The sequence below is a fragment of the Nanorana parkeri genome, unplaced genomic scaffold (assembly GCF_000935625.1).
Source record: "Nanorana parkeri isolate BGI_ZX_2015 unplaced genomic scaffold, ASM93562v1 scaffold536, whole genome shotgun sequence".
NCBI lineage: Eukaryota > Metazoa > Chordata > Amphibia > Anura > Dicroglossidae > Nanorana > Nanorana parkeri.
In genome coordinates this window covers 783,149-795,272 of record NW_017306804.1, presented here as the reverse complement: position 1 = coordinate 795,272, position 12,124 = coordinate 783,149, and the positions used below count along the sequence as shown (strand labels likewise).

At 42.2% G+C, this 12,124-nt stretch overlaps 1 protein-coding gene across 1 annotated transcript in view; it reads left to right on the top strand.

Moving 5' to 3' along the window:
- The window catches only part of LARS (leucyl-tRNA synthetase), a 59,426-nt gene that overhangs the window by 4,577 nt on the left and 42,725 nt on the right, over positions 1 to 12,124 (top strand). The window contains exons 2-7 of the mRNA XM_018561660.1: positions 2,053 to 2,171; positions 3,152 to 3,239; positions 4,840 to 4,920; positions 5,008 to 5,148; positions 10,469 to 10,630; positions 11,259 to 11,371. Of these exons, the coding sequence (XP_018417162.1) occupies positions 2,053 to 2,171; positions 3,152 to 3,239; positions 4,840 to 4,920; positions 5,008 to 5,148; positions 10,469 to 10,630; positions 11,259 to 11,371 (704 nt within the window). The remainder of the gene's footprint in view (positions 1 to 2,052; positions 2,172 to 3,151; positions 3,240 to 4,839; positions 4,921 to 5,007; positions 5,149 to 10,468; positions 10,631 to 11,258; positions 11,372 to 12,124) is intronic.

The window sequence follows — 12,124 nt, the reverse complement described above, 5'->3', positions numbered from 1 at the left end:
GACCTGCTTGGTTATTTTAACTTGTCCATTCCCAATATATGAATGCTTGGTGCCATGACTTTAATTAACAACAGCCATAAAAGGCTTAGCAAGATATTTTGGAATTTCACTCGGACTGGGCAACAAAACATCACAGCCATCTAGCATCTCTTCTATGGAATGTGAAGAGACCTGTCAAAATCTAAATGAAGACCTACATGTGCTCTGACTGGGGCACAAGAGAATTATTAAGACTCTGACCCCCTTATTGTCACAATCAGAACATGAATAGATGGGGAATCTCCCAGTGGGAGTGCTAGTTCTGGTGACCATGCTGACAACCAGGGATTGAGGGCCCCTTCACACATATAGTGGCGACCTGCGTTTTTCCATACTGGATTAACACAGGTCACCACTAGGACACACCGAATACAATTGTGCCCTTTCTATGTGCCTTGTTTACACCTCAATGTGTGGATGGTGCATTGCGGTAAAATGCAAACATGCTGAATTTGTTTGCAGTGCACTGGATGGCACTGCAGGTCTCCACACAGTACAGCACACCACACTGCTGTGCAGGGACCGGAATATAGTGTATGCATTGTACACACCACATAAAGTAAAATAAAAATACACAAATTTCCGGAGCTGCCACAACAAACTAGCCCAGTCACTAAAACACATCATTTTAGCAAACAGGCTAGTGTGAATGGGTCCTAAGTGGTCAGTTGAGTGGAAAACCCTACATCTACATTGCTGTAAGTAGGATCTTTTAGAAAATATTTGAGTTTTATAATGCTGTGTGCTATTTTTGCTTACTCTATATCTTAAAGGGGTATGAAAATGACATGAAAGGGGAGTAAGACACATACGCTGCTCATGAGAAGCGCATAAAAGCACATGTAACATATGTGCACATGCATTTTAAATGTAATTGCCAAAGCAGTCTGTCTTTTCTGATATGTATGAATGCCTTGTGCCACTCTACACGTCTCTATTTACCAGTCACTTGTAAATACCAGAAGACAGGGAGAACGCTCTTAGGAAGCACACATGCTCGGACAATGTCTAATGCCGATTTGGCACATTTAGGTTAAATAATAATAAAAAATGGATCAAAAGAGAAGACAGCCAATTGTAGATTTTTACTTTCTAACCTGGGCCAGGACAATGAAAGAGCCAGGCAAGCAACTTTGTAGAAGCTACAAATCTGATTTCTTTTCAGTGGCAATTTATATCAGGCTACTGAGTTATCTTTTTGTGATTGGATACAGTACACTTTAATTGCTGGTGTGCCCTGGGCATTGGCAGCTGCATTAGATAATATGAGTAGCCCGACCATTTTGTCGATGGCTTCAAATTCTGCAAAATGTCAGTTGCTGAGAGACTTGGCTACAGATTTATATTATCTGTGCTTCATAACAAAAGCAATACTAATAGAAATTATGTAGATGCCAAGAATCACTTATCAAATCGCTTGTGTGATGTGTTCCCTACAATATAAATTGTTTCAGTTATGTGTAAGCCATTTAAAGGATGAATCTGTGCCACCTTATGTCAAGCAATGGAGTTGATTTGCTAAATTAATAGAACATGTTCACTTTGCAAAGTCAGTTCTCACTTAGTTTAGTGAATGAGGTGAACCTTTGCTAACTTCAGCCTTCCAACCATGTGTTAACAAAAGTCCTGTTTTTTTTTTTTTTTACATTTTATGTTGCGCATGATGAAGTATTCTTTACTAACTGAATTTTCTCATTTTATTAAGTTAAGTGAAAAATTCCTTACTCGGTGTAAACATGCTCTACTGCTTTAGTATATCAACACCACTGTTTCACGTTTTTCATAAAGTTCTGCAGACATATTCCAACTTTATGATGGTGTCCCTTGTGGTATTCCAGCCGAGGGCCCAGAGCTTTAATATAGCAGTGCTGACCATGATCAGTGGTCATGCAACAACAGAAAAATGCTAATTACCCTGTTTACTTATTCATGAGCAACAGCAAAGCCAAAATTTAAGAGGAGACCTTTAAACTGATACTATAAACCTAATACATGTTTTATGTTTTCATAAAGGAAAGAAGGGGAACTGCGAAAGTTGACTTCCTAAAGAAGATCGAAAAGGAAATCCAATTAAAATGGGAAAGCCAAAAAGTGTTCGAGGTCAATGTATCGGATTATCAGAATCCGAGCGGGTTGGTCTTTACTGTTGAATTAGCATGCCCAGCTTATTAAATAGAGCACTCTTTATTGACTTCACCTTGTTATCTGTATTGAAATGTGTGTTTCGTTCTGTATTATGAAATCTACTGAGTGTTTTAATGGTTTACTACTGTATAAAATGACATTGTATAAAAAGCTTATTTATAAACGGCAGGAACAACCATAAAGTGTAGCTCTATACAAAACATTTTTCTTTGTTTTAGATCAATTGAGGAACCTCAGTCAGGTTTTTACTGCTGTGTCTCCTTTTGATAATCTCTCCTAACTTCCTGTTTTTATGACAAACATACTGTGGACAGGAAGTGACAAAATCTCTCTAAAGATGGCCTTGCATGCTTTGAATTTCAGCCAATTTCTTTGTATGAGCCAAAATTCGAGCTGTGGATGGCCCTGTCGGCCTGACCTAGAGCGACAAATTGAATGAGCCAGGTGGAAAATTGTCTGCCAGACAGCAACTGCAGCCAATGGGCTTCAGTCACCATTCTGGTATTCAAGCAAACACGCTATCGTGACTACTTGAACACGATAGCCAGCAGGCAAGATTCCCCTAGCCACACTGTTTAGCATGGATGGGAGATTCGAGCGGTTATCTCTCATTTCTCTTTCTCAGGGCTGAGTGTGGAAAAAAATACTAGATGTGTATGGCCAGCTTTAGCAATACAAAATTGACAAACTAAAAAAGTTCTTAAACTAAAAAAGGCAAATGTTACACTAAAAAGTTTTCACTGGGCTTCCTCTACAGAGGAAATTTTCTGACATCTGATGCAGAAGAAGACTCACGTGAAGTTACCTGTTCTGTATTGGCTGTAATTAGAACAGTGTCTGCATTTCTGCCAAGCTTTGGGCCACACAAACATTACATTTTGTAATCTATTTGTGTAGTGCTGCACAATATAACTGTGAAATCTATATTTTTGGGATGAAAATGCAGTAACTTTCATTTCCATTTCAGGAAAACCAAGTACCTTGTGACTTTCCCTTACCCATACATGAATGGACGTCTTCACCTTGGTCACACATTCTCCCTTTCTAAGTGTGAGGTAAATAAAGAAGTTGGCCATTTGCAGTTCTATCTGTATAGTTGATGCAGTTCTTTTGTAATTGGCAGACATCACCCTTTGGAAAAGTTTCTTCATCTACTCTGGGAGTTAAAAAAATAACTTTGGTTTAAACTTTTATTAACCCTTGCAGTGGGGCTACCCCTGCACTGCAAGAATGAACTTCTCATTTTTGCCTAGGTTCTGAAAGAAAAAAGTTACACACATCTGATCCACAGAGCTGGATTGTGCTTTTACCAGTCCTTCCAGCTTCTCTCTCCCTCCTCTACAGCAGTCTAAGGTCCTGTAAATCATCACATTCTATATTCTACATTTTTTTAGAACCTAGAAAAAAATGAGCAGTTAGAATAAAATGAGCAGTTAACCCTTGCAGTGCCCCACTGCAAGGGTTAATAAAAGTTCTTCTTTAAAAGGTGATGAAAGTGTAGTAATTGCACCAATCCTAATGGAACATATACAAAGATACAAGCCTATGATCCATCCATACATATATACAAGCCCGTGATCCATCCATTCATACATACACAGATACAAGCCTATGACCCATAGATATATGGATACAAGCTTATAATCCATTCATACATAGATACAAGCCTATGATCTTTACATACATACATACATAGATAGATACAAGCCTATGATCCATACATACATACGTACATACATACTGTGCATACATGCCTCTAATCCATAGATACAAGCCTATGATCCATGCAAACGTTTATACATACATACAAGCCTGTGATCCTTGTCATATTTGACTATATGTTTATATAATAAAAACCCTCCAACGCCCAATAAAGGTGCTTGAGCTGGATAGCCATATCTACTAAAGCAGTGCTCAACAGGTGGTTCTTCCTTTGTATAAAACATCAACAATATTTGGTCACTAAAACCATCAACCCTCTGCTAAATTTTTATCAATACTCTAGTATTTTTGGTCAGTTAAGTGTACAACAGCTCATTGTAGACTGCTAGAATTGCATTGTATTCTAGAGGATAAAAACAAAATGTACATGAAGTTACAGTGAGATAACTGACAAACAGATTCCATTCCAATAAGACCTTATTCACAGGAGAAAAGGCCGGCACGTACAGCTCTGTGCTGCGTGCACAGCTGTATCGGGCAGCTCCTGGGAAGGACAGTTGTTGCGTGTGATTAGTACGCAGCCCCCGTCCTTCACTATGGCAGTACACCACCGTACGTTCACCCCAAGTGCAGGTCCGTATGGGTGCGGGTGTCCTGGCTCGGAGGCAGACAGGACCTGTCAGCGTATGAGTACGGATACCCACACAGACCGTCACATGGGGTCGATAATTTAATGATAATTTAATGAAAAATAATCTTCAGTGGGTGCTGCTGTCACATTTATGTGATGAAAACAATGATCTATACTGTATATGCAGCATTTTCAGCAGTATGTCATATGTACATCTTTCTCATGCAGTATATCTTTCTTGGAACTTTACGATCATTTTTACGATTTGAGAATGCTTCACTAATGTTTAAATTTTAATTCTGCTGTATATCTACAGTCTTGCAAATGTAACTTGCCTTGAAAATTAATTCATTTCTGTTTAGTTTTCTGTAGGCTTTCAGAGACTGAAGGGCAAGGTTTGCCTTTTCCCATTTGGTCTGCATTGCACTGGCATGCCTATCAAAGTAAGTTCTGAACAGTTTCCATGCAGGTTTATCGTTGGTCAAATGTGTACACCGTTTTACCAACATCTACTAAATTAATCTTCTCAGGCATGTGCAGATAAACTGAAAAGGGAAATGGAGCTATATGGCTGCCCACCTCAGTTTCCTGAAGAAGAGGAGGAGGATGAAGAGACACCAGCAAAGAAAGAGGATGAACTGGTTATTAAAGACAAATCTAAGGGAAAAAAGGTATGTGGGGAGCTCCATGCCTGTTCTAACAGACTGACCAGAATGTGTCATGGGTTCTTAAAAGAAGGCTGGTTTCAGGAAACAAATTCTTATACCCATGCAGTGTCCCCCGGGCTGGATTAACATTGTGGCTATTGGAGCTCCTGCTCCAGGCCCGCCACTGAAAATAGGCCTGGATCGCCTCACAATGCCTGAGCTGGCCGGCTGAACACGATCAGGCAGAGGCACCGTCTGCTTTCTAAATAGGCATAATAGGCAGCTGCTCGCTGGGGTCTCGCGTCCAACCAACCGACAGCACCAGGACCATGGTGCTGTTAATCCAGCCCGGAGTGTCCCAACAATAGTGTTCGGTATTATAAGAGTTCAGCTAGCCATCCAGTGAAGCAAAGTCCACTTGCAGCCTAAGATCATAGTAGGAAGCCTTCATTTTTCTCCTTGATTTTTAATACGTCATAACAAGGGATGCACCGGTACCGATACTAGTATCGGTATCAGTACCGATACCGAGTATTTGGGCTCATACTCTTATTCACCCAAATGCTCCCATACTTACACCCGATACCGGAAATTTTGGTGAGAGGGAGATTCACTCTGACCGCCAGTGCCCCGAGGGAACATGGAGCTGGCTTCCCGGGCCAATCAGGAAGCCATGCTGCATGTAATGGCTTGCCGCCCAGCTTCCTGATTGGCCTGAAAGTTTGCCCCATGCTGTTTGGCCGACTTGATGCTGATTGGCTGGGAAGCTGGCTTCCCTGCTAATCAGCATCGATCCGGCCAAACAGCATGGAGGCGGCTTCCCGAGCAAACAAGAAACCAGGCAGGTAGTAATGACACGCCACCCGTCTTCCTGATTGCCCAGTAAGCCGGCTCCATGCTAGGGAAGTACCAGTATCGATACTCTGTGTACGCGAATATCAAAGATAAATATCGGTACTCAATACCGAAAAACTGGTATCGGTGCATCACTACTCATAACCAATTCGTAAGTGCTTTCCAAATTATGCCTCTTTTTTTTTTTTTCTGTGTGAAAAGACTCTTTAAATATTGTGCTGTAAAGGTCTGCATCATTTTGAATTCAGTTGTGAAAAAAACAATGCAATCAGTTAATTTGTGTTTAACTAGAATTATTAATTACCTAAAAGTTAATCAAATCTTCTGCTAAAGATATTGAATGGCAGCACTCTTCTCTCTTGTCCGTTGAAGGACACAGGAAGTCATTACTCTCTGGTTATACTGTCACCTACAGGAGGATTGGACACTGGCAAACAAAATAATTGTAGACCACTCCAGGATAACCCCCTTCTACAGTCAGCATGCTCTCCTGCAGGTGGCGATATTACCCTACCATTCAGGATCTACGATCTGTTGCCTGTGTCCTTCAATGAACGGAGAGAAAAGGATTTTACGGTGAGTACAAAATCCTATTTTTTTTCAACTCTGCTGGGAAAAGTGTAATTATGTTTTGCTAGCATTTTTTTTTTCTTCTTCATTCAAGATACTTATCTACAGCGCTGCTAGAGCTGGTCTCTATGATTGCAGCTATCCAGAGCAGCCTATCTTCAGCTTGGCCTGTGGAGGGCCATACCTAGCCCCCACTGGACTGGGCATTGTGAGTTAGCCGCAGAGTACTTTCTAGGTCCAGAGCTGTTGGCATTGCCTCAACGCTTGCCATGTCTCTGAAGAATTACTGTCTGAGTAGGTTGATCAGCACCATGTGCTACTTCATCATATTTGCCATCGACTGCAGTCACACCAGACTTTGCGGCCATATTCAGTTGCTCACTGGTTCTGACTAGTGATGGGCTCGGGCGTGTTCGCAGCTCCACGTGCCGAGCCAGACAGGAAGCTGATATCGCCGCAGCACCAATCACAGGCACTGAGACATCATCGGACCGGGATAATGTCTCAGTGCCTGTGATTGGCGCTGTCAGCTTCCTGGCGGGCACGTGGAGCTGCGAACACGCCCGAGCCCATCACTAGTTCTGACTACAGAGCATGCTCTGTGCCTTCCCCTGCAGAGTCTATTGCTGATCTGTTCGCAGCTATAGAGGCAGCTGGGCCATCAGTTGATAATCCGTGATTCTGGGTCATATCAGTCTCTCCCTAAAAATACTATTTTTGTGGAATCACGGCCTTCTGTATTCCCTAAGTTGCAAAGACTTTTCCATTTCTATTTTTCTTCAAAGTATTCTTCTTTGGAGATTCCAAGCATCCTTATCGGTCCAAGACACACCCTAGAGCAGGGGTGCCCACAATTTTCGTGTTAAGATCTACTTTTCAAATGACAAGCTACATGAGATCTACCAATGAAAAAAAAAACCTCTCTCCTTGCTCTCCTGGCTGTCTCTCCTTGCTCTCCTGGCTGTCTCTCCTTGCTCTCCTGGCTGTCTCTCCTTGCTCTCTCTCCTGGCTGTCTCTCCTTGCTCTCTCTCCTGGCTGTCTCTCCTTGTTCATCCCCTTGGCTGTCTCTCCTCTCTCTCTCTCCTAGCTGTCTTTCCTCGCTCTCTCTCCTGGCTGTCTCTCCTTGCTCTCTCTCTTCGCTCTCTTGGCTGTCTCTCCTTGCTCTCTCCCAGGTCTGTCCTCTCTCTCTTTCCTGGCAGTCTCTCCTTGTTCTCTTTCCTGGCAGTCTCTCATTGTTCTCTCCCCTTGCAGTCTCTCATTGTTCTCTCCCCTGGCAGTCTCTCATTGTTCTCTCCCCTGGCAGTCTCTCCTTGTTCTCTCCCCTTGCTGTCTCTCCTTGCTCTGTCTTTCCTGGCTGTCTCTCTTTGCTCTCTCTCCCCTGGCCGTCTCTCCTCTCTCTCTCTCCTGTCCGTCTCTCCCCGCTCTCTCCCCTGGCTCATCTTGCTGTGTTTTGCAAACAGTGCAGTGCAACAGGCTGTGTAAACTAATATTCTTTGATGTAATAGCACTTCAACCACCAGTATCCACCAGAAAGGTGTCAGGGAGCTTGGCTCAGCAGACTCAGGCTAATAGGTAATCATGTGTGCACAGCTAAATAAATATACCAAAATGGAATAAGGGGGCCACCATTCACACCCTTCGTGATCTATCAGCATCAGCTTTGAGAGCTACTGGTAGATCACGATCTACATAATGGGCACCCTTGCCCTAGAGGATGTCCACATCCTCAGTTTAAGAAGCCTAGAGAAAGGTTCGCTAAGTCCCTTTACTTTCATTACCCTGCTTCTGGGGTATACACACCTAGCCCTCCAGACCTGGTTCTACGGCCACCCGCAAGATCGGGAGTAAGAAGCCCGCTAAACCCTCAAGAAAACATTCATTAACATGAAGAGTGCACAAGGATTACAGACTGAGCCCTTGCCAACAGTGTTTTTTTTCAGCTCTCACCTTCTAATTGGTGCAACTGCAAAGAGTAGCAGGCCTAACCCGTCCCCTTTGGGTCACCTGGCACTGTAGATCCTTGTTCTAACTTTTGTACCAGCTTTGACTTAGGAAATGTTTCCCCCTCATCCTTAAGTCTCTCTCACGGGACAGTAACTGTTTTGCATGTTATCCAGCAGATATGCCATCCTTGTCTCTTTCCAGAGATCTTTAGGACGTGCACTGACTGATAACTGTCCTTACGGGGCTCTTAAGCTCTTGTCTCCCCCTGCACCTTGTGTTTTCTGTCCTGGCCTCAGTGTTTGCTTTAGTCCCTTCTCATAGCCCCCACATTGTGGATCACTCAGACAGTCTCCTGTGGAGAGCACAGCCGCTATGGGCCCTAGTTGGCAACATAATTTTGATGGTCCAAACTTCTACAACCCTTAGCTGGATCCTGTATCCACAGAAAGTGGCGCTGGAAACCTTTCATGCTTGCAAGTAGCATATCCCATTACCTTGATAGGGAGTTACCCTTACATTAGCTCTTGCAGGAGATTCGTTTGTCATTGGTTCATTCTCTTCAAGAAAGCCCCATTACTCATCTCTTCTCAAACTACTTCAGTCTCTTCCCCTGCTGTTGTGTGTCAAGTTTCTAGACAGATAAAATTATCTTCCCCCAGGCAGTTCCTTGCCTGATTTGATCAAACTTCTGGAAGGTTCTGTCATCAGTGTCATCAGGATCATTCCCTGAACAGGCCAATTAATACAGATACCATTAGACAATGTCATGGTGCTGGCATGCCTCTACTTTCACCGTGGAAGAAGAGGTCTTTCACTAACAGGTAGTTGTGATATTGACTTGAGTGCAACCTTGTATTCCAGCCCTGACTGGTCTGCTCTTTTTAAATGCATTCTTTGGAAGGCCAGTTTTTTCAACTGGATGTGAGTGAACAGCATATCCACCTAGGTGTGTTTTTTGAACCTGCCTTACAGGTGGTGGATGTCAGAGGGAGGCTCTATGATTTCCAGGGTGGACTGCATGCTGTTCAGACTAGTTTTGTGATGCAGTAGCAGGAAATATTCCAATGACTCCAAAATATCTGCACATCCGGGTCCATGTCTTACCTCCTTGTTTGCTCCATAGAATTGAAAGGTAAGCCTTTCTGCTGATCTCTCTTGTTTTAGTTTAACTCAAGCAAATTGTCTCCTTTCTACACAGACCACAGTTGTTTGCATTGTTGAAACTGGGGGTTCAGGAGCATCTTTATCCCAGTGGCTCTATGAGGCCCCAGGTTTAGCAGGATTTTTCAGCAAGTTTTTCCCTTTAGGGCTTTGCCTCTGGGGTGCCTCCTCCTCATTGATGTGTGTGTGTGTGTTTTTTGATCTTCAGCTCTATTAGCTTGCACTCCTTCTTATTGTCTTGTAGTGAGAAATTCCACCTTCCAGCCCCTGCCTACCCTTGTATGGGAAAATTACCATGTACCTTATTCTATTTTGTTATGCTGACTTTGTGAGATTGAACCTTGGTTTTCTAGGTGGGTTCAGGATTTGTTGCACCCCCTTGGAGGTTCTTCTAACCTACATTATCCTCACGGTTTTTTTCTCATAGTCCTCGCCTTGGTGAGAGGAATGTCTGCTATGGCAGTCACTCTGGGTAAGACATTCCTTGATGGTTTTCCTAATAGGGTTAGGTAATTTGAGACCTAGAACCTTTTCTGCTTTTGACAATTCTGCTTGTAATACTACAGGACATCACTCTCAGGTTCATCTAGTTCACTCTCGAAAGCTTGTCTTGTATATATTTTGTTAGTCCAATAAGAAAGGTATCATTGCACACTGCAATACTGCGTTTTTGTCTTTTTTGACATCTTGTCTACTGGACTAATACGGCTTACCCATTTATATTGCAATATATATATATATATAATTTTTTTTTTCTTGAAAATCAGCTTTTAAATTTATTTTTTTGTAATGTTTTTATGTTAATGTTTGACAGAGTAAGGCAGCTGCAAAGTCTGGAGGAGCAAAATATCAGTGGGGAATTATGAAATCCTTAGGACTCACAGATGAAGAGATTGTAAAGTTTTCTGAAGCTGAACATTGGCTCGACTATTTCCCTCCTCAAGCAATAAAAGATCTGAAAAGTATGGGGATAAAGGTAAGAATTCCTATATCCATGTAAGGGTAAAACATAAGATGACTGGTCAGTCGTCATAGGGAGAGATATTGACTGGGCAGATTAGGAAGCCTCTTCCAATTTGGTGTTGTCCCCCTCCCAAGCCAGCATCATGTGCCTGTTGTGGTTCTTCTCCCCTCTCCGCTCACAAGAACATTCAGTCCATCAGAATATTCTTGTTTGTGGATCCACCTGGCAATGTTGATGCTTGATTGTGGTTGGATCATTTATGCGCTTCTGACTGCCATTCACCCCTTTTAAGTAATCTAAAAGGAAAATTAATTCACCCCTGTGACCACACACATTTCTACCTCACAGGAGTAAATTAATATACTGCTGTTGATATCATTCATAAATATATTATCCTACTGTTTTTCATGTGCAAAAGTAAGCTTGCTTAATTGGTTTAATATGCTTAAATTATACAGTAATAAGCTGACTGTAATCTGTTAAATCTTTACCTCAGCTTAAACTTGTATATAAATGAATGTTTATATTGCTTGACAGATTATAAACCTATATTTTATTAACAGCATGATAATAATCGCCTGTGGTTTTAGTTTCTTGAGAGCAGCAATTGCATCTGAGATATGACTTGTCATTTTTTTAGGTGGATTGGCGTCGTTCATTTATCACCACCGATGTAAACCCTTATTATGACTCCTTTGTAAGATGGCAGTTTGTAACCCTAAGGGAAAGGAATAAAATCAAATTTGGAAAGAGGTATGTTTTTTCTAACTTCATTCATTAGCTCAACAATGCACGTGAGATCAGTCATACCTGCAGTAGGATTGATACTAAAATGTTTCATTTGTTTAGCTTACTTTCTTATTCTTACTGTATAAAGAAAGTTTTCCTCCTGTGAAGGGTTATAAGTCTTAAGCACAGAATTTGTGGAGATACATAGAAGCCTGCAGATTATTTTTGCCACTTAAATGCATTATAGGCAGGGATGAGAAACCCGGGCAAGGTTGGGTTCACAGGAAAGAAAATCTGCTAAAACCAGACATAGCTTCAAACACTATTGACCTCTGTAGGTTCTAAAACAAGTAGGTGGACAATGTCATTTTTGCCAATGCAAAATAAAAATTGCCGTCTGGAGACGGCAACCCGCAGATGCTGCAGTGCCGTCCGTCCGTTTTTTTACTACGGGCGGACGGCAAGAGGTTAAACAAGAAAAAAAAATATTTATTAACCCTTGCAGTGGTGCTACCCCTCTCCCTACTGCAAGGGTGAACTGCTTATTTTGTCTAGGTGCTCAAAAAAGCTATACTCACCCAAACTGCCAAGCCGACTCCTTGCTTGTTTGATCATTGAAGTGTGTCTCCTCTGCTGAATAGATGGAATGTTCCTCAGCATCCGCATGTCTATACACTTGTATAGAAAGTGATGACACAAGGATTCTTAGACCGCTGCAGAGGAGGGGGGAAGAGGCTCTAGGGACCGGTCTAAGAACAAGCTGGCTCAAATAATCGG